The sequence below is a fragment of the Bos grunniens genome, chromosome 16 (assembly GCF_055505025.1).
Source record: "Bos grunniens cultivar Pamir isolate PY7600 chromosome 16, Bosgru_T2T1.0, whole genome shotgun sequence".
NCBI classification, from domain to species: Eukaryota; Metazoa; Chordata; class Mammalia; order Artiodactyla; family Bovidae; genus Bos; species Bos grunniens.
In genome coordinates, this window is record NC_141180.1 from 45,335,787 (window position 1) to 45,358,026 (window position 22,240).

At 37.8% G+C, this 22,240-nt stretch overlaps 1 protein-coding gene across 13 annotated transcripts in view; it reads right to left on the bottom strand.

The window, feature by feature from the left end:
- RGS7 (regulator of G protein signaling 7) overlaps positions 1-22,240 on the bottom strand; it is a 525,872-nt gene that overhangs the window by 148,910 nt on the left and 354,722 nt on the right. For 11 of the 13 annotated variants that reach the window (XM_086342661.1, XM_086342658.1, XM_086342668.1 and 8 more), the window contains one exon: positions 13,124-13,174. The exons of the other annotated variants lie outside the window; for them this stretch is intronic. In XM_086342661.1, the coding sequence (XP_086198787.1) occupies positions 13,124-13,174 (51 nt within the window). The remainder of the gene's footprint in view (positions 1-13,123; positions 13,175-22,240) is intronic. 13 annotated transcript variants of the gene reach the window in all.

Genomic DNA, 22,240 nt, shown 5'->3' on the forward strand with positions numbered 1-22,240 from the left:
CAGGGTGCCTTGACATACTCTTTTCCCAATTTGGAACCAGTCCATTGTTCCATGTCTGGTTCTAACTGTTGCTTCTTGACCTGCATACACGTTTCAGAGGAGGCAGGTAAAGTGGTCTGTTATTCCCATCTCTGTAAGATTTTCTACAGTTTGTTGTGATCTACAGAGTCAAAGGCTTTAGTGTAGTCAGTGAAGCAGAAGCAGAGGCTTTTCTGAAAATCTCTAGCTTTTCCTATGATCTAACAGATGCTGGTAATTTGCTCTCTGATTCTTCTGCCTTTTCTAAATTCAGCTGGAACATCTGGAAGTTCATGGTTCATGTACTGTTGAAGCCTCGCATGAAGGATGTTGAGCATTTGCTAAAGTGTGAGATGAGTGCAATTGTGTGGTAGTTTGAACATTCTCTGTCATTGCCCTTCTTTGCAACTGGAATGAAAACTGACCTTTTCCAGTCCTGTGGTGACTGCTGAGTTTTCCAAATTTGCTGGCATATTGAGTGCAGGATGTTATCAGCAACATCGTGTAGGATCTGAAATAGTTCAGCTGGAATTCCATCACCTCCATTAGCTTTGTTCGTAGTGAAGCTTCCTAAGGCTCACTTGACTTGGCTCTTGGTAAGTGATCACATGGTTGTGGTTATCTGGGTAATTAAGATCTGTTTTGTATAATTCTTCTATTGTGCTCATCTTTGCATGAAATGTTCCCTTGATATCGCTAAATTTCTTGAAGAGATCTCATCTTTCCCGTTCTATTGTTTTCCTCTATTTCTTTGCATCACTCACTTTAAAAGCTTTCTTATCTCTCCGTGCTATTCTCTGTAATTCTGCATTCTGATGAGTATATCCTTCCTTTTCTCCTTTGCCTTTCTACTTCTCTTCTTTTCACAGCTATTTGTAAGGCCTCCTCAGACAACCTTTTTGCCTTTCTTTTTCTTGGTGATGGTTTTGATACCACCTCCTGCACAATGTTACGTAGCTCTGCCCATAGTTCTTCAGGCACTCTGCCTATCAGATCTAGTCCCTTCAATCTATTTGTCACTTCCACTGTGTAACCGAAGGGATCTGACTTAGGTCATACCTGAATAGTCTAGTGGTTTTCCCTACTTTATTCAATTTAAGTCTGAATTTGGCAACAAGGAGTTCATGATCTGAGCTACAGTCAGCTCCCATTCTTGTTTTTGCTGACTGTGCAGAGCTTCTCCATCTTTGGCTGCAAAGAATATAATCAATCTGATTTGTATTGACCATCTGGTGATGTCCATGTGCAGCGTTGTCTCTTGCGTTGTTGGAAAAGGATGTTTGCTATAACCAGCACATTCTCTTAGCAAAACTCTGTTACCCTTTGTCTTGCTTCATTTTGTACTCCAAGGTCAACTTGCCTGTTACTCCAGGTATCTCCTGACTTCCTACTTTTGCATTCCAGTTCCCTATGATGAAAAGGACATCTTCTAGTTGGGAACTAGAAGACATTAATAAATCTAAGAGTGCATGTTTGTAAAAAAGTGAGGCAATGGGAATTTGCATATTATACAGGGTCGAGGTTCTCCTTCCTTTATAGCTTGCTCTCTACACGCCAGTTGAGCAGAAAGGTCCCAGAAGAGTAAGTAATTCAGTAGTCGTGTGTTCCAACCTGCAATATCATTTTATCTTACAATACTTGCTGGTATAAATGTGTCATTCCAGACAGAATGATCCACTCTCTCTCCTGAACTGTAGGAAAAAGAAATGTCTTTGACTGCTACTTTTCAAAGCTGGATGCAAGTGGTCAGACTTGAATCATGTTAAAAAAAGAATTCCTGATAGATTTCAGGATACTTTCTAATGGCCTTATATTTTTTTGAAAAGTTCTCAGAAAAATAATCATTACTAAAACAGCTATTTCACTTAATACGATATTATTTGAGGCCTAAAGGTAAACTTCCAAACTATGTTGCCTTTTTTATGATTTTTTGAGACTCTCATTCTGTCCTTACTATGCCTTTGCTTTGGGTTTTTCCAGAGTGCTACAATATTTCAACCAATAAACCATGTTTTATTTCTAACAGGAGCTACCACTTGCCCATAAAACTCATACTTCCATGCAATAAAAACAACTTCCTTAGGCTGCCTCAGAACATTTAGAACACTTTCCTACAGTTGGATAATATTTATTCTTGCCTTTACTCAGACAAAAATATATGATATGAAATCTATGGATTGATAAGCCCAGGATATTTCATTTTATGTCCTACAATTGAACCCTTCATGTCATGTAGGATAACTGGAACCTAGGGCTTATACTTTGAGATAAACCTCTACTAGAGCTTGAACAATAAATATGAAAATGCCCTCTATACAATGATAAGTGAAATATTAAAATAAAAAGTCTATTTTTATATTAATGTTCTCTTTGTTAAAAATGCTTAAAATTAAATAATGTTTAAACCTCCAATACATATGAGACGCACAGTAAAGATGCCAGATATGGAGCAAAGAACAAAACAAAGTCCTTCTACTTAACAAAGTTCACAGTCTAGTGAAAATTTGCTTCAGACTTTGGGAAATGTCCTGAAATTAGACCATCATGTGACAATGGAAGGGCATCCCAGGCCTCTGTGCACAGGGGTGGTGTTATGTCAACATGCTCTTGAAAGAGGTCAATCCTAAAATTATCCTTAGCAAAGGTCAGTCCTCAGATGTCCTTGGGAAACCTCAATCCTAGAGTCAGCAATGAGAGTTTAGAAACTGTGGCTAAGAGCAGAATGAAGGCAAATTCTATCCTTTTCTCACTGACTATGAGTGAAAAAGCCCAGATACTGGACCTGAATATACCTGGAAGATTGTCAGTGTTGGGGATGTTGGCCACTGTCACTAGACATGAGCAGGGCAAGAGGGAGTCAGCTTCTAAAGGACCCAGAGACAAATTTGGACGATGAAGGGATGATAGCTACACTTGTTGATGTATTTTCCTACTACTCTCCATGAGACTCAAACAAATCTTGCGAAGAGTTAAAGTCTGAGAGACGAAAGTGGAAGTTGGGAAGAAGTACAGACTTCATAGCTTCTAGGCAGGAATGGTGCCCTGAACTGGGATCAAACAGTGGTGGCAGGGGGTCATCATGCTGGGACACAGCAACCTTATAAGGACAACTGAAGCTGTGGCAAGGATGTGGGCCTCACAAACTGATGAGGGCAAAGGGGACATGAGATACTGGCTCCTGAGTGGCCCAGGAAAACTCCCATACATAGGGAGGGAAAGACACTGAGTGAGACAAATTCCAGCTAAAAAAAGTCAGAAATAACTTAGGCCATCAGAAAAGACTGAAAAAAAAAATGTGCCAGAATTTTAGTGGTGATTACCTGACTGCTTTTTATGAGAACTTTTTATTCTCCTCTTTATATTTGTTCACATTTCCTAAATTATTTATGGTAGATTTATATTGCTTTTTAATAGTTCAGAATATTTTAAGAAAATGTATACAACTAAAGTACTACATGTGACATCTGACATCTATCCTCCCAAAAGATATATTGAACTACCCACCAAGCAGAGCAGAAGGTATACTTGAGGAAATACCTAAGGAAAAACTGGCAGATCATTTAATGAAGAGTCATAGCAAACGCCTTCTTCCAACAACACTAGAGAAGACTCTACATGTGGACATCACCAGATGGTCAATACCAAAATCAGATTGATTATATTCTCTGCAGCCAAAGATGGAGAAGCTCTATATAGTCAGCAAAAACAAGACCAGGAGCTGACTGTGGCTCAGATTATGAACCCCATATTGCCAAATTCAGACTGATATTGAATAAAATAGGGAAAACCACCAGTCTATTCAGGTATGACCTAAATCAAATCCCTTATGAATATACAATGGAAGTGAGAAATGGATTCAAGGGATTAGCTCTAATAGACAGAGTGCCTGAAGAACTATGGATGGAGGTTCATGACACCATACAGGAGGCAGGGATCAAGACCATCACCAAGAAAAAGAAATGCAAAAAAGCAAAATGGTTGTCTAAGGAGGCCTTAAAAATAGCTGTGAAAAGAAGAGAAGTGAAAGGCAAAGGAGAAAAGGAATGATATACCCATTTGAATGGAAAATTCCAAAGAATAGCAAGGAGAGATAAGAAAACCTTCCTCAGAGATCAGTGCAAAGAAATAGAGGAAAACAGGAAAATGGGAAAGACTAGAGATCTCTTCTAGTCTTAGAAGATAGAAAATTAGAGATACCAAGGGAACATTTCATGCAAAGATGGGCTCAATATAGGACAGAAATGGTATGGACCTAACAGAAGCAGGAGATATTAAGAAGAGGTGGCAAGAATACACAGAAGAACTATACAAAAAAGATCTTCATGATCCAGATAATCACGATGATGTGATCACTCACCTAGAGCCAGACATCCTGGAATGCGAAGTCAAGTGGGCCTTAAGAAGCATCACTACAAAAAAAGTTAGTGGAGATGATAAAATTCCAGTTCAGCTATTTCAAATCCTACAAGATGATGCTGTGAAAGTGCTTCATGCAATATGACAGCAAATTTGGAAAACTCAGCAGTGGCCACAAGACTGGAAAAAGATTAGTTATCATTCCAGTTGCAAAGAAAGGCAATGCCAAAGAATGCTCAAAGTACCGTACAATTGCACTTATCTCACACACTAGTAAAGTAATGCTCAAAATTCTCCAAGGTAGGCTTCAACAGTACGTGAACCGTGAAATTCCAGATGTTCAAGCTGGATTTAGAAAAGGCAGAGGAACAAGATATGAAATTGCTAACATCCATCAAATCATCGAAAAAACAAGACAGTTCCAGAAAAACATCTATTTTTGCTTTATTAACTATGCCAAAGCCTTTGACTGTGTGGATCACAACAAACTGTGAAAAATTCTTCAAGAGATGGGAATACCAGACCATCTGACCTGCTTCCTGAGAAATATGTATGCAGGTCAGGAAGCAACAGTTAGAACTGGATGTGGAACAACAGACTGGCTCCAAATAGGAAAAGGAGTATGTCAAGGCTGTATATTGTCACCCTGCTTATTTAACTTATATGCAGAGTACATCATGAGAAACGCTGGGCTGGAAGAAACACAAGCTGGAATCAAGATTGCTGGGAGAAATATCAATAACCTCAGATATGCAGATGACACCACCTTTATGGCAGAAAGTGAAGAGGAACTAAAAAGCCTCTTGATGAAAGTGAAAGAGGAGAGTGAAAAAGTTGGCTTAAAGCTCAACATTCATAAAACGAAGATCATGGCATCCGGTCCCATCACTTCATGGGAAATAGATGGGGAAACAGTGGAAACAGTGTCAGACTTTATTTTAGGGGGCTCCAAAATCGCTCTAGACGGTGACGGCAGTCATGAAACTGAAAGACGCTTGCTCCTTGCAAGAAAAGTTATGACCATCCTGCTGCTGCTGCTGCTAAGTCGCTTCAATCGTGTCCGACTCCGTGCGACCCCACAGACGGCAGACCATCCTAGGCAGCATATTAAAAAGGAGAGACATTACTGTGCTAACAAAGGTCCATCTAGTCAAGGCTATGGTTTTTCCAGGGGTCATGTATGGATGTGAGAGTTGGAATATAAAGAAATCTAAGTGCTGAAGAATTGATGCTTTTGAACTGTGGTGTTGGAGAAGACTCTTGAGAGTCCCTTGGACTGCAAGGAGATCCAACCAGTCGATCCTAAAGGAAATCAGTCCTGAATATTCTTTGGAAGGACTGATGCTAAAGCTGAAACTCCCCACACTTTGGCCACTTGACGTGAAGAAGTGACTCATTTGAAAAGACCCTGATGCTGGGAAAGATTGAAGGCAAGAGGAGAAGGGGATGAAAGAGGATGAGATGGTTAGATGGCATCACCGACTCAATGGACATGAGTCTGAGTAAACTACGGGAGTTGGTGATGGAAATGACCTACACATGCTACACGACATGGTGTCGCAAAGAGTTGGACACAACCGAGTGACTGAACTGAACTGAACTGAAAGCTTCACTGGTCAAACAGCCAGAAACAGATTAAAGAAGTTGTATGTTTATCACTGCTTACAGAAGCTCCCAATTACAGAAACCACATATGTTTTCAAGGATGAACCTCAGCAAAGGAAGAATCAAACTTCAGGTTTGCTGAAATAGACAAGTAATTCCCCAGAGTCAGAAAACTGACACTCTCTTTGGGCCATTCAATAGCATCAGTGTTAGTGACACCTAGAAGTTCTCTTTCCAAAAATTTAGATTAAATCATATGAGCAGTTATTTATATAAAAATAACACAAACCATATTCTGAGTGTGTGCCTCAGGTGAAATGGAGTTAATCAGAATTCTACGGTATGTATTCAAATGGGCCTCAGTGCCCAGGTATTAGGAAGGAGGAATTCTGGATAATTCAAAAGGTCCAATCACTTAAATTTTAATATAACTGCAAAATTTTTAAAAGCATTTTAGTTTTATTAGATGAAAGAATTCCTCACTTACAGGGTAATTTTCAAAATTTAAAAATCATATTATTTGTTACATTGAATTTCTCAGACATTATTTTTTAAAGGTTTTTTTTTTTTTTTTTTTTTTACTGTGAGAGCAGCAATCTTTATGCATGGTTTGTGATCAAATGATAGCTGAACAGACCAGTATATTCATGCCATAGTAAGACCATATTTACGTTACAAAGCTTCTATCAGCACTTCTCATGTTTTCTATACTATTGTAGCTATCATTTCTGATCATTCTTAGTGGTAATAAAAGGAAAAGCTTCACTATTATGATATAGAAATAAAGCAAGTAGCAATGCCCTCAACTCAAATACAAAGGGGAAAATAATTTATTCTCCAGCTAGGAGATAAAAAATACTGTTATATTTAATAAAAAACAAAGGGGCTTGACTTTTTAGATAGTTCTTATACAACTGTCTATGGTTTCCACTGGATAAGATATAATTACTTACACTTCCCTTCGTTTTCTGAGTAGTCTACTTTGATGAATAGGGATATTTTCAATGATATCTTATGCTCTAGCCTTATCAGCTTTACTAATTCTTTTTACTTTTCTTTTCCTCTTTCTAATTTTTTCTGTCTTTCCTTTCTACTTTCTATTTTCCTTCCTTTCCTTTTTTTAAAAAGTGGTACATGCCCCATTTCTTCTCCAAAATAAAAATATTCAGGAATATGTGTATGCAAAAAGATTAATAAAAAATAAAGTGAAGACCTAAAAAGAAGAAGACAGCAATCAGGTCAATCAGCTCCTAAAAGAATTTAGACAATGTCACAGGGCACTTTGATCTGTGGAGTAATCCATATTTCTGGTTTTTCCAGTGGAAATGATAGAAGTATCAAGCTCTGCTGAGATAGAAAATGTTCCTAAGGGGAGTTAATCACCTAGTTAAAAGTACACTGAACAAGGCTATCATTGTGCTTATTCTAGTTTTACAAGCAAAAAAGACTGCAATTCTAATCACATTCCCAGATGCTTTTAGTATATTCCTTAACAGTTGGCAACTATAAGTAAAATATAAAAAATCAGACAATCAGGTAAACTTGAGGGAGGTTACAAAACTTTGGGGCTGCTAGCCAGTTATAGATGCATGCTGCTAGCTAGTAAAAACTAGCATTGCCAGAGAGCACCTGCTGTTCATTTTTTTATCTGGAAAAATTAATCCAGATACATTTGATATAAAAAAATGAACACTTTCAGATCCAGGCAAAGAATATCATTTCACTTTCCAGATGAGGTTCCTGAGACTCCGAACAGAGCTGAGATGCGGAGCAGGGGTTCACAGCTCATGTATCAAACATCATGGCAACTCAATATATTTGTTAGAGATTGGTAGTTCCATGATCTGAAACTTAGCTTTCTGGTCTACCACCTACTATATGAAGTTTCTCTCTTTTTTCCTTTGAGATTGAATAACATACTGTTGACACTTGAACAATGTGGAGGTTTGGGGCACTGATCCACCACACAATTGAAAATATAAGTATAATTTTACAGTCAATCCTCCATATCCAGGGTTCCACATCTTCAGATTTAAAACTTCAGATTTTATAGTACTGCAGTATTTGCTACTGAAACAATCTACAAATAAGTGGACCTATGTAGTTCAAAGCTGTGTTGTTTAAGGGTCAACTGTATAGCAAGTTTTCAACAGGTACTTGGCGCATAGTTGGTACTCAGTACATGTGAATTTTTTTTGTCTCCTTCCTATTCATATGATTTAAATAGGAAGAAAACATGCAGCATGGTACCTGGGGGCACCCAATTAATTAGTGCTAATGTATTATAATTATTTTCTGTTATTGCAATATAGTAATCGAGGTGGGAGATGAAGACAGCCAGAAGCCAAAACCAGAAAAAGCCTCTATCAGCAGGAAAGATGGCCTGCTCATAGGTACACCATGGCAGACATGCTGGCAATTACAGCTTCTATTCTGGCAATCAGAACTTTGATTTATGGACTTCTGAATATTTTTCAGTACATTCTGGGCTTTGAGTTTTAGTTATGTAGAGTAACTGCATGATTATATTAAAAAATGACACTAGCACTTACTTGTTTCGTTATGAAATATGGCATTTAAATGCAAATGCAAAATACAGATAAATGGGGGAAAGGAAGAGAAGGACGTGTGGCTAGGATATAAGTTAAATGAAAGAGTTGAGGCCAGTAGCATAGATATGTCTGAAATGTACTTGCTGGTTTTGATTACTTTAACTGGAAGATACCATAGAGTAAACATTTGCAGACTTTTTACTTTCTGCCATGCTAAAGCATTCCCAAGGGGGCAAAGCCCACCAAAAGAGAGGTTCCTGATTATATTCAATATAAAGATATTAATGCCATATTTGTATTTTAAATATTTAAGTATTTTAAAACCTGGGGTTCCAATGGAGTACATGAAAAAAAGAAAAGCTGATAAGACACTAAAATGAATGCATAATGGAAACTATGGTTCTTGCTCATCTCACATGAAAATAATTAGAACAACATATAGTATTCCCTGTGTACATAACTGGGCTTCCCTGGTGGCTCAGATGGTAAAGAATCTGCCTGCAGGAGACCTTGGTTTGATTCCTAGGTCAGGAAGATCCCCTGGGGAAGGGAATGGCTACCCACTCCAGTATTCTTGCCTGGAGAATTCCACAGACAGAGGCAGGAGAAGGGACATGGGTTGGGAGTAGGTACTCAAATAATATGAGGAATTTATTAGTGTTTTCTTTAAGCATTACTTGTAACAGAAAATGCAAATTTGTAAGATGTATGCTTGGGTAATATCTATCACTCTGAACAATGTTAAACTAATCAGGCTTGTTAGAGGTGTGTATGTGATGGCTCCAGTCTATGATTTCTTGAATATTATCATCAGAATTTAAAATTATGCCTTAGAAACACAGAATATTTTCTTATAATGGTTCTTTAGCATGGAAACAATAATTAATAAAGCGGTCACTTTAATTTATTTCATATTGACATGATAACTTGTCAACTGGACAATAAAATATGTATTTTTATAGGTTCAGAGTGTTTTAAATGCTTCTACTTTCCACTATCCAAGTAAGACTATTGTTTGAAACAAGAGTATAGGGAAAAGATCTCCTTCTATTCTGCCTATATTACATATGAATTGAGATATATAGGAAATAGCTCGGACAAAAGGTATACTCAGTATGTAATAGGTAAATATAACAACAAATCCCAGAAAATCAAGTACTTTATTCCAAAAGATACTGAAACATCTTATCAGGTAGATCTATGCAGCTACCATGGCTGCCAATCATTTAAGGAAAAGCAGGATCTAGTTTGGAAATAATTGTGCAAAAAGGAGCATACACACAGGATGAGATTTGGGAAAAGTTTCAATGCATTTAAATGGGTTTTTGTCAGATTTGGGGCATTCATAGTTTCTTCTCAGTTGATTCTCCAATTGTAAAATAACTATGTCTGTATGGCTACTTCATGATATTTTTGTGGTATTCAGATGAAATGATCTATTTAAAATCTATGTTTTAAAATTGTTTTAAAAACTAAAAACAGAGATATTCTATACTTTCTCAAATCTGAAACACACTGTTCTCACTGGCAAGTTAACCAAATCCATGGAATACAAAGGCCATATGTAACAGAATAGAATTTAGAACACTCTCTCTAGAGGACCTGTGGCAGGACTTAGGGGCAGATGACAGACTCTGTAATGCTGAACACAATAGATTGATTCAATTTTGATAAAACATCCAGGTGAATCTCAATTTTGTACAAATCTCAATTTTCAGTTTTTTTTTTTTTACATAGATGATACTTCTAAAGAAAAAAATTGCAACTGTTCAAAATTAAGTTTTTATCCTGGATAAATCTACATTTATCCTTAATCTTATTCTTCTGTGTGCATTTTAAACCATTTCTTTTACTTTGGGTTTGGTTTAGATGAAGAAAAGTTTATTTGAAATTTCTTCCTCCTCAATTCTCCTCATCCACTTAGGAGATCACAAACTAAATCAGTAGTTATCATAAATTTGATATCACTTCCGTGGATTCCATAAGTTAAAACAAAATCAAGTGATAACTGAGAACTGATTAATCTTGGCACTTCAGTCAATGACTGGACAGGATGTATGTTCTCTGCCATTATGTTACTGAGATTTGACTGAAGCAATAAGACCAACATGTAAAATAAAATATAAAAGATAATGAAATTAAGCTAATAAATGTAAATATGCTTGGAAAATATTCATGGTAAAGGAAAGCCAATGGGAGCTGAATGATAAATAAAAGGTTTCATGCAACAGGTTGTGTTTTTGAAGGCTAATATAAAAATTGCACACATTTTTAGAGAATTGAATTTAGTTAAATGTGCCTGCAAATGTTCAGGGTTTTAAAAGAATCTGGCCTATTTAAAAGTAAAATTAGGATTTTGGCACACGTGCATGTTAACTCATTTGAGCTTCACAAAACACTGTACTAAAATCATCTTACTGAAAAGAAGAAAAAAAGTAAAAACAGAGAAATTAAGTAACTTGCCCAATGCCCCATAGAGAGTAAGTATATATAGAGATTCAAGCTCAAGCATGTCAGCAGAGCCCATGACCCATCTTCAATTCCAGGATGCCTCTCAAGGAATACTGGGTTCTCAAGAAGCATGGGCTGATAAGAGAAAAGTAGAGTGGTTAGGGTGCCACTTAGGGAACATATACATGTTTAATGATCTTTGATTTCCAGAGGTCATAGTGAGACTCATGTCAAATCTTCACTACTCATTACTCTGAGGTATTACTCACCTTAATCAGTATCATTTCAAGAGTTTGGTAACAGTGACCCTTCCAGTGAGAGGCAGCAAGGATCACAGATGAGCAGGGTGATATCAAGGAGTTATTGATGGTTTGTCAATTATTTCGTGAAGGATGGAAAATTCACTGAAGCTTTATCTTTTGATAAATTCATTCAAAATCCCATCTACAATTAGTATGATCTGATATTGGATACAAAGCATATTTACTAAGAAAAGATGAACAGGTGCTGGAGGGTGGATTTTGCAACTCCAAACCAAAAGCTAGTAGGACATATCATAGGAGGGCAGATCTGAAAGGCAGAAGGAATATAAATGTGGAAGATTTTTTAGTAAGTGTCCCAATTGGCTTGCACCCTTCTGCATCCATGTTTTTGGATAGTACCTTCCTACACTGGCTCTGTTCCTAGCCACGGTGCTTGCCTTGGAAAATGAAACAAGAGAAAATGCGACACAAGCAGAAGCCTGTGTTGCCCTTGGAACCCTGAAAACACCCTGGTAAAAAGCCACTGCAAGCAGGCTGGAGGATGAGAGAATGAGATGCACCTGGCTGACAGCCTACTGAGTACCAAATATGTCAGAAATCCTAGATCACCCACCCACCAGCTGGCTACAGTTCATAAGAAAGTCCAGCAGGAATCACCCAAGGAAACTGGCCAGAAGACGTGACCAGCCAATCCACAGAGCTGTTTATTCTAAGCCACTAAGTTTTAGGGTAGTTTGTTACACAGCAAAAGTTAATCGATATGATAGAATACTATTTCAAACAATGGGGGAAAAAACAAACAAAAGGTTACTACTTTTATCTAAGAGCACAGATTACCTGTTTCTTGTTTCCCAATAGAGACCTGAAAAACCAGAAGGCTTATACTGTAAAGAATAAATGGTGTGCCCATGCAGAAAGGACCTTAGAGAACTCAAAGAATACCATACTTCAGAATGGTAGGAGAACAGCTGAATTATTCTCATGCAACCGGCAGTAAAACAGAAAAACACCACGGGGCCTTAGTAAGTTCAATGTATTTTCTCTAAACAAAATACATCTCATTTTAATTTCAAGGATGTGAAAAATTTGCAACACATGAAGGCTCTTCTTACATGACGCTTTTTAAAATTCATTAAATTCCTCATAATTAGGAAGGCAATGGCACCCCACTCCAGTACTCTTGCCTGGAAAATCCCATAGATGGAGGAGCCTGGTAGGCTGCAGTCCATAGGGTCGCTGAGGGTCAGACACTACTGAGTGACTTCACTTTCACTTTCTAGGCAATGAAAAAGTGTGCTCCTAGAAACTGTTTTCAAACTCTGCATATTGGTTTTGTGTTGCAGAATACACTAAATGTCTACCACAATGAATGAGTCCATGACTGCAATAAGACCATTAAAAACAAAATATAGGCATGATAAAAAGAAGTTGGAATTAAAAATAAAATTGTTTTCAAACCTCACACAAAAAAACATAGTTAAGGGAAAATTAACGAGATTTAGTTCTATGTGTTTTCATAAGAGAAATCTCATTATTTCATAATCACTTTCTATACATTATATGTATAATTATTTTGGACATGTATAATGCTCATCCATTCTAACAGTCACCAATCATTTGAGTTAAATATTATAAAATAGGATATTACATATTGAAAAAAATTATAGTAAACTGAATTAAATACAGTTAAATATACTATAGTTTTTAGTTAAATATACATTGATCAGCATAAAATCTGTATATATGTGAAAAATATAGTTAAATATAATTATAATTTTTCAGATTTGCTTGCCAAGTTTGTTTGTCATGTTAGCCCTGAGGAAACATATTTCTTAAAACCACAAAGAAAATAATTCTATGGGAAAATGATTTATTTACCTGGATCTTCTATGGTTAAGTTCTTTATTAACCATTGAACGATATCTGACCCTAGAATAAGAAAAAAAGAAAAACACAAATATATGTAATATCTATATATGTTAAGTTCAAGAACATTTAACAGCACTCATAAGAGAAGGAATGTTTCTAATTATTATAACAGATTAAGGATCAGCCACACACGATGTGTTGAAAATAGTGTGAATACATTGTCTTCATTCAATGAGTCAAGTGCAAACTAGTCATTATTAAATATGAAATGTTTAAACAGAAAGATTTAATATACTAGTATTGGATAAAGTGATTCATTTATTTATTCACTTTATGAATGATTGCTGAGTATCTATTATGTTTTAAGCACAATTCTTAGTATGGCAAAGCCAATACTTTATAAGATGATAGTTGTCTAATTTCTGGTTTGCTCCATCCATCCCTATATCTACTCTCAAGTCAACCCAAATGTGCTGTCAGTTTTTGAAACTCCTTTGTGTTTCAAGCCTTTATAGTACTATTCTCTTTGACTGAAAGGTCTTTCTACTATTTTCAAGACACTCAAGATTGATTTACACAGTAGACCTTCCCTTGATCCTCACCTTTGGCAGTGTGCATGGAGAGCCTTAAGCCAGTCAAAAGAAAAGCAGAGTAGTCAACATTTCTGCCAGTTGTGATCCAAGATTGAAAGGCCCTGAGCTAGTTCAGTGTACAAGAGAATTAGAACAAAATCAGACTTGTGACTAATTAGGGTTGGAGTTGGCCAGTGGGGGAACTATGAGGACTCAAGGTTTCCAGTCCAGAAGCATTATGGATGAACAGAATGGTAGGAAATGGGAGATTCCAGAAGAGGAGATTTACCTAAGAGGTTCATTTCTGTTTAACTTGGTTTTCAGTGTAATTCATTTCTACATAAAATAACAACAACAAAAAATATGTAATGTAAACAGCTATACACACTCAGTAAACTGCCTCAGCGCTGCATGGATGAAATTCTGTGAAAATCGAGATTCCATTTCTACCTCTCTTGGAGACTTGGTAGGGTTGTAGCCTACCCACCTGAGATCTGGTAAATGACATTAACAGCGGGCAAATGATTCCAGTTGCTTAAAACAGAATGGGTCCAAATTAATTTTAAAATAAACTTGATTATCAAACTTGACAATGTTTATGAAATTTCCTAAAATTTATGAAAACATTTACACCCAAAATAGCCTTTAATAAGCACGTGTTTTGCAAATATTGAATTGAATTTGTGCTCTTTCATAGCTGTTCCTTTAAAACTGCCAATGATTTAAATGCATTTGAGATGATGGATTCATCTAGATCCTAAAGAAAGCTCTGAGGAAATGAAGGACAGGAAACCATTCACAAGAGCATGGATATTGCAAAGTGTTGTGCCTAACTTGCCACTAACACCCTAAGTTATCTTGAGGAGTTTTCTTCCCTTTTGAAAAAAGCAGAAACTCAGCTTTTCAAATATGTATGTAGTGCTACTTGACCAATGTAGAATTTCAAGTACCTAAATGTTATTAGCTATCTCCAGGCACCCTGCTTATTTTTCACAGTTGAGCATCTATTTAGGGAAAATATACAAGCAACCATTGGAAAATGTCTATTCTTTTGAAGAGAGCCAAATATTGGTTCCAGGACTATATTTTTTTCTTATTGTGAAAGATGATTTTAAAATATCTTAAGAAAAAGTTTTTTGTTTTTTTTTTTTTAAGGTTTTCTTCTCTCTTCCTCCACCCTACTTTCCTGAACAGAAAGAAATGCAAAGAAGCCTACTTTTTGAAATTGCATTTAATACAAGAAACAAGAAACTTATTTTACTGGCCTGGTTTTTGGTTATTTCTGTCACAGAGGTAGTCTCAGTTCAGCATAAAAAAGCCAGTTTGATTGCTTGTCAGTATAATCATAGTGGTTTTATTGTTGTGTGATCACCCAATATATTTATGGCTTTAAGTTAACACACTATGAATTATTATTTTATTGTTAAATGTATCATATTCATATCATGTTCATCATATTCATTTATTAGGCACCTATGTTAGCAAGACCTTAACTCCCAGTTGAGACAATTAGAGACAGAGAAAGGAAAGAAAAAAATTCCAGCATCTTATGGAACCAAGAGATTGAAAGAGAAATGTGTTATCATAGTCACATTAACAACTGATTCAATGGCTTTATAGTCAGGAGGGGTAGAGGGAGGAATAGCACCTTTGTAGCAATTTCTAAGCTTTATCTTTAACATTAACAAATAAGTGGGCTGCTGCTGCTGCTAAGTCGTTTCAGTCGTGTCCGACTCTGTGCGACCCCATCGACGGCAGTCCACCAGGCTCCCTTGTCCCTGGGATTCTCCAGGCAAGAACACTGGAGTGGGTTGCCATTTCCTTCTCCAATGCATGAAAGTGAAAAGTGAAAGTGAAGTCGTTCAGTCGTGTTCGACTCCTAGCGAACCTATGGACTGCACCCTACCAGGCTCCTCTGTCCATGGGATTTGCCAGGCAAGAATACTGGAGTGGGTTGTCATATATTAATAAATAAGTGGGCAGATCTGCTAAAATTTTCATGCACAAATGTATATATGCAGAATACTTCAGCGTTTCATTTATCTTTATACTAAGGACATCAGAGTAACAAGTAGGATGTTTTGTTTTGTTTTGTTTTTATTTTAAATTGCATTAGAGCTATCAATTAGCTACAATGTGAAATTAGTTAAGAGATGTAACAGTATCTTATACCCTAAGAGATAAAAGTCGTCCCTGTCACTGCAGCTTCTGGAAAGTTGAGCTTTGATCTGTGCTTTTGTCTTGAAATCTTAGAGCATCTATCACTTTTAGGGTTACAAAATTATGTGTTCTCTCTACTTAACATAAGCAGTGTAAATTATATTATTGTATATACCCACCACTTCATGGGAAATAGATGGGGAAACAGTGGAAACAGTGTCAGACTTTATTTTTCTGGGCTCCAAAATCACTACAGATGGTGACTGCAGCCATGAAATTAAAAGACACTTACTCCTTGGAAGGAAAGTTATGACCAACCTAGATAGCATATTCAAAAGCAGAGACATTATTTTGCCAACAAAGGTTCGTCTAGTCAAGGCTATGGTTTTTCCTGTGGTCATGTATGGATGTGAGAGTTGGACTGTGAAGAAGGCTGAGCGCCGAAGAATTGATGCTTTTGAACTGTGGTGTTGGAGAAGACTCTTGAGAGTCCCTTGGACTGCAAGGAGATCCAACCAGTCCATTCTAAAGGCGATCAGCCCTGGGATTTCTTTGGAAGGAATGATGCTAAAGCTGAAACTCCAGTACTTTGGCCACCTCATGCGAAGAGTTGACTCATTGGAAAAGACTCTGATGCTGGGAGGGATTAGGGGCAGGAGGAGAAGAGGATAACAGGATGAGATGGCTGGATGGCATCACTGACTCGATGGACGTGGGTCTGGGTGAACTCCAGGAGTTGGTGATGGACAGGGAGGCCTGGCGTGCTGTGATTCATGGGGTCGCAAAGAGTTGGACAGGACTGAGCTACTGATCTGATCTGATAATCCCATAATCTATGATTTGAAGTGAAAACAAGCAAAACAAGCAAGTGATCCTCACACACTGCTCATAGTTCTCCACATGCCATATTGTTTTTACTTCCATGACTGCTTATGCTATTCTGTCTCTTTTTCCTTCAGTTAATCCCAGCTGACTTCATCAACTTCAGTTCATATATTACCTACGTCAGGAAGCCTACTCTTCTCACCCTCACCTCCACCTTACCAGGTAATCTGTTTCTCCTTTAAAACCTATTAATATCCTCATCATTCATTACACTTGTCAATGGTTTTATCGACCTCTGTTAATTTTTGTCTGTCTTTCCCTTGCTTGTTGAGTTCCTTGGAGGTCAGGGTGTGTGTTACTCATCCCTGGATCTAAAACACCCAGACCAGTGGCTGACATATAAAAGGTGATGAGCAAGTGTTAAAAGGATGAATGAACAAACAGCAAGATTTCTCCCCTCATATCCTACTCTAAGGGAATTTATAAAACAAAGGCAGTGGTCATACAAAGATATTTGACTGGCATATAGTTTTCAGCTACCATAATTTCTCTTCATAGTGATAATCTTCCCTTTCCAAGGCAATCACTTCAGGACACCCTCCATAATTAAAGAAAGAATCAAAGACATTTAGACATAAATACTATCTCCTCACCCATGCTACAGACTTGAGTAGTAAAGGGGCTTCCTCAAGACTGCTCCAATGCTGAGTGACAAGACCAGGACTAGGTTCTATGCTGAGGCTACTGTATTTCCACTCAGGCCATATAGCCTCTCCAGATTACAGCAAATCCCCTCACAAGTGACAACTATAACTATCTCCACCCGAACCTGAAAATGAAGTTCATCAAAAGAAAAATATTATTCAATTTTTATAAATATGATATATGAGGACTTGTAAGCAACCAAAGACAGCAAGGAGATCAAACTAGTCAATCCTAAAGGATATCAGTCCTGAATACTCATTGGAAGGACTGATGCTGAAGCTGAAACTCCAATACTTTGGCCATCTGATGCAAAGAATTGATTCACTGGAAAAGACCCTGATGCTGGGGAAGATTGAAAGGCAGGAGGAGAAGGGGACAACAGAGGACAAGATGGTTGGATGGCATCACTGACTCAATGGACATGGGTTTTGGTGGACTACCGGAGTTAGTGATGGACAGGGAGGCCTGGCATGCTGCGGTTCACGGGGTCTTAAAGAGTCGGACATGACTGAGCGACTGAACTGAACTGAACTGAAAAAACAGGGCTTTCCAGGTAGCGCAGGGGTAAAGAATCCACTTGCCAATGCAGGAAACACAAGTTTGATCCCTGGATCGGGGAGATCTCCTGCAGTACAATATGGCAACCCACTTCAGTATTCTTGCCTGGGAAATCCCATGGACAGAGGAGCCTGATGGGCTACCATCCACAGGGCCGCAAACAGTCAGATATGACTTAGCAACTAAACAACAACAACTTTGGGCCAAAGGAAAAGGATACATTTGGATACAAAAGGATACATAAGGCTACAAGGAAAAATGGAAACAGGACTCTGATGATATGAGAGTTCCTCATGGTTCCTCTCTGGATATACTTCTCTCTAAAAAACAGCCTCTGTTTTTTCTCTCCTACAAGGTGGATCATGAGGGCTCATAGTTTCTGGGTTTACATCTCCTTCATTAAAGGCATCAAGAAGTTTGAGACTAAAATTTTGTAGGCACAACTCCTAATTTCTCATGGTGGCCGGGGGGGGAGGGGCGGGGGATGGTGGTGGTCTAAGTTTGGGGAAGGAACTCATTCCTGCATCAATCAACTGTGGCAAGAAAAGTGAGATCACAAACATTGGTAAACTGGTTGGAGGCATATACAAAAGAGTGTCCAGAAATTTGAGTACTTGGCAGACAAAACAACAGGTTAAACCATAGCTTCCTTTAATTCTTTAGTGTTTATATTTCCATCAGAAAAAAAGAGAAGAGGAAGGAGGTAGAACTCAAAAGCATGTCAATTTGTGAATGAAATGAGCATGTTATTCTGCTTTGTTATAAATATAAATGTGTTCTGTTCTATGAAATTATTATATTCCTGAAGGGCAGAGTATGAATACATCTCTCTGTGTGTGAATAAACCCACTCTTTATGTGTAATAAAAGAGTTATGCAAAAGAACTTCACGGTATATATGCAAAGAAATTCACTGGGGTGTTTGTATATGAATGTGTATATTTTTAAGGAAATTATTTTCTAACGTGAATAACATCCAGTTGAGTGTTATGTCTCGTTTTTTTTTTAATATAAATTTATTTATTTTAATAGGAGGCTAATTACTTTACAATATTGTATTGGTTTTGCCATACATCAACATGAATGCACCATGGGTGTACACATGTTCCCCATCCTGAACCCCCCCTCCCACCTCCCTCCTCATACCATACTCTGGGTCATCCCAGTGCACCAGGCCCGAGCATCCTGTATCATGCATTGAACCTGGACTGGCAATTCTTTTCACATATGATATTATACATGTTTCAATGCCATTCTCCCTAATCATCCCACCCTCGCCCTCTCCCACAGAGTCCATAAGACTGTTCTATATATCTGTGTCTCTTTTGCTGTCTTGCATACAGGGTTATCGTTGCCATCTTTCTAAATTCCATATATATGTGTTAGTATACTGTATTGGTATTTTTCTTTCTGGCTTACTTCACTCTGTATAATAGGCTCCAGCTTCATCCACCTCATTAGAACTGATTCAAATGTATTTTTTTAATGGCTGAGTAATACTCTATTGTGTATATGTACCACAGCTTTCTTATCCATTCATCTGCTGATGGACATCTAGGTTGCTTCCAGGTCCTGGCTATTATAAACAGTGCTGCGATGAACATTGGGGTACACATGTCTCTTTCCCTTCTGGTTTCCTCAGTGTGTATGCCCAGCAGTGGGATTGCTGGGTCGTATGGCAGTTCTATTTCCAGTTTTTTAAGGAATCTCCACACTGTTCTCCATAGTGGCTGTACTAGTTTGCATTCCCATCAACAGTGTAAGAGGGTTCCCTTTTCTCCACACCCTCTCCAGCATTTATTGCTTGTAGACTTTTGGATAGCCACCATTCTGACTGGCATGAAATGGTACCTCATTGTGGTTTTGATTTGCACTTCTCTGATAATGAGTGATGTTGAGCATCTTTTCATGTGTTTGTTAGCCATCTGTATGTCTTCTTTGGAGAAATGTCTGTTTAGTTCTTTGGCCCATTTTTTGATTGGGTCGTTTCTTTTCCTGGAATTGAGCTGCAGGAGTTGCTTATATATTTTTGAGATTAATTCTTTGTCAGTTGCTTCATTTGCTATTATTTTCTCCCATTCTGAAGGCTGTCTTTTCACCTTGTTTATAGTTTCCTTTATTGTGCAGAAGATTTTAATTTTAATTAGGTCCCATTTATTTTTGCTTTTATTTCCAATATTCTGGGAGGTGGGTCATAGAGGATCCTGCTGTGATTTATGTCTGACAGTGTTTTGCCTATATTCTCCTCTAGGAGTTTTATAGTTTCTGGTCTTACGTTTAGATCTTCAATCCATTTTGAGTTTATTTTTGTGTATGGTGTTAGGAAGTGTTCTAGCTTCATTCTTTTACAAGTGTTTGACCAGTTTTCCTAGCACCACTTGTTAAAGAGATTTTCTTTTCTCCATTGTATATTCTTGCCTTCTTTGTCAATGATAAGGTGTCCATAGGTGTGTGGGTTTATCTATGGGCTTTCTATTTTGTTCCATTGATCTATATTTCTGCCTTTGTGCCAGTGCCATACTGTCTTGATGACATTGGCTTTGTAGTAGAGCCTGAAGTCAGGAAGGTTGATTCCTCCAATTCCATTCTTCTTTCTCAAGATTGCTTTGGCTATTCAAGGTTTTTGGTATTTCCATACAAATTGTGAAATTATTTGTTCTAGCTCTGTGAAAAATACTGTTGGTGCTTGATAGGAATTGCATTGAATCTATAGAGTGCTTTGGGTAGTATACTCATTTTCACTATATTCATTCTTCTGATCCATGAACACAGTATATTTCTCCATCTATTAGTGTCCTCTTTTTATAGTTTTTATAAAAAACTATAAGTAACTATAGTTATTAGTGTCCTGGTGTTTTATAGTTTTCTATATATAGGTCCAGGAGAAGGCAATGGCACCCCACTCCAGTACTCTTGCCTGGAAAATCCCATGGACGGAGGAGCCTGGTAGGCTGCAGTCCATGGGGTCGCTAGAGTCAGACACGACTGAGCGACTTCATTTTCACTTTTCACTTTCCTGCATTGGAGAAGGAAATGGCAACCTACTCTAGTGTTCTTGCCTCGAGAATCCTAGGGACGGGGAAACCTGGTGGGCTGCCATCTATGGGGTCGCACAGAGTCGGACACGACTGCAGCGACTTAGCAGCAGCAGTAGCAGCATATATAGGTCCAACCAGTCCATTCTAAAGGAGATCAGTCCTGGGTGTTCATTGGAGGGACTAATGCTGAAGCTGAAACTCCAATATTTTGGCCACCTCACGCAAAGAGTTAACTCATTGGAAAAGACCCTGATGCTGGGAGGGACTGGGGGCACGAGGAGAAGGGGATGGCAGAGGATGAGATGGCTGGATGGCATCACTGACTTGATGGACATGGGATTGAGTGAACTCTGGGAGTTGGTGATGGACAGGGAGGCCTGGAATGCTGTGATTCACGGGGTCGCAAAGAGTCAGACACAACTGAGCGACTGATCTGAACTGATATATAGGTCTTTTGTTTCTTTAGGTAGATATATTCTTAAGTATTTTATTCTTTTTGTTGCAATGGTGAATGGAATTGTTTCCTTCTCTTTCTATTTTCTCATTATTAGTGTATAGGAATGCAAGGGATTTCTGTATGTTGATTTTACATCCTGCAACTTTACTATATTCATTGATTAGCTAGTAATTTTCTGGTGGAGTCTTTAGGGTTTTCTATGTAGAGGATCATGTCATCTGCAAACCGAGTTTTACTTCTTTTCCAATTTGGATTCCTTTTATTTATTTTTCTGCTCTGATTGCTGTGGCCAAAACTTCCAAAACTATGTTGAGTAGTAGTGGTGAGAGTGGGCACCTTTGTCTTGTTCCTGACTTTAGGGGAAACGCTTTCAATTTTTCACCATTGAGGATAATGTTTGCTGTGGGTTTGTCATATATAGCTTTTATTATGTTGAGGTATGTTTCTTCTATTGCTGCTTTCTGGAGAGTATTTATCATAAATGACGTTGAATTTTGTCAAAGGCTTTCTCGGCATCTATTGAGATAATCATATGGCTTTTATTTTTCAATTTGTTTTAATGTGGTGTATTATATTGATTGATTTGCTGATATTGAAGAATCTTTGCATCCCTAGGATGAAGCCCACTTGGTCCTTATGTAAGAACTTTTAAATGTGTTGTTGGATTCTGATTGCTAGAATTTTGATAAGGATTTTTGCATCTATGTTCAGTGATACCGGCCTGTAGTTTTCTTTTTCTGTGGCATCTTTATCAGGTTTTGGTATTAGGGTGATGGTGGCCTCATAGAATGAGTTTGGAAGTTTACCTTCCT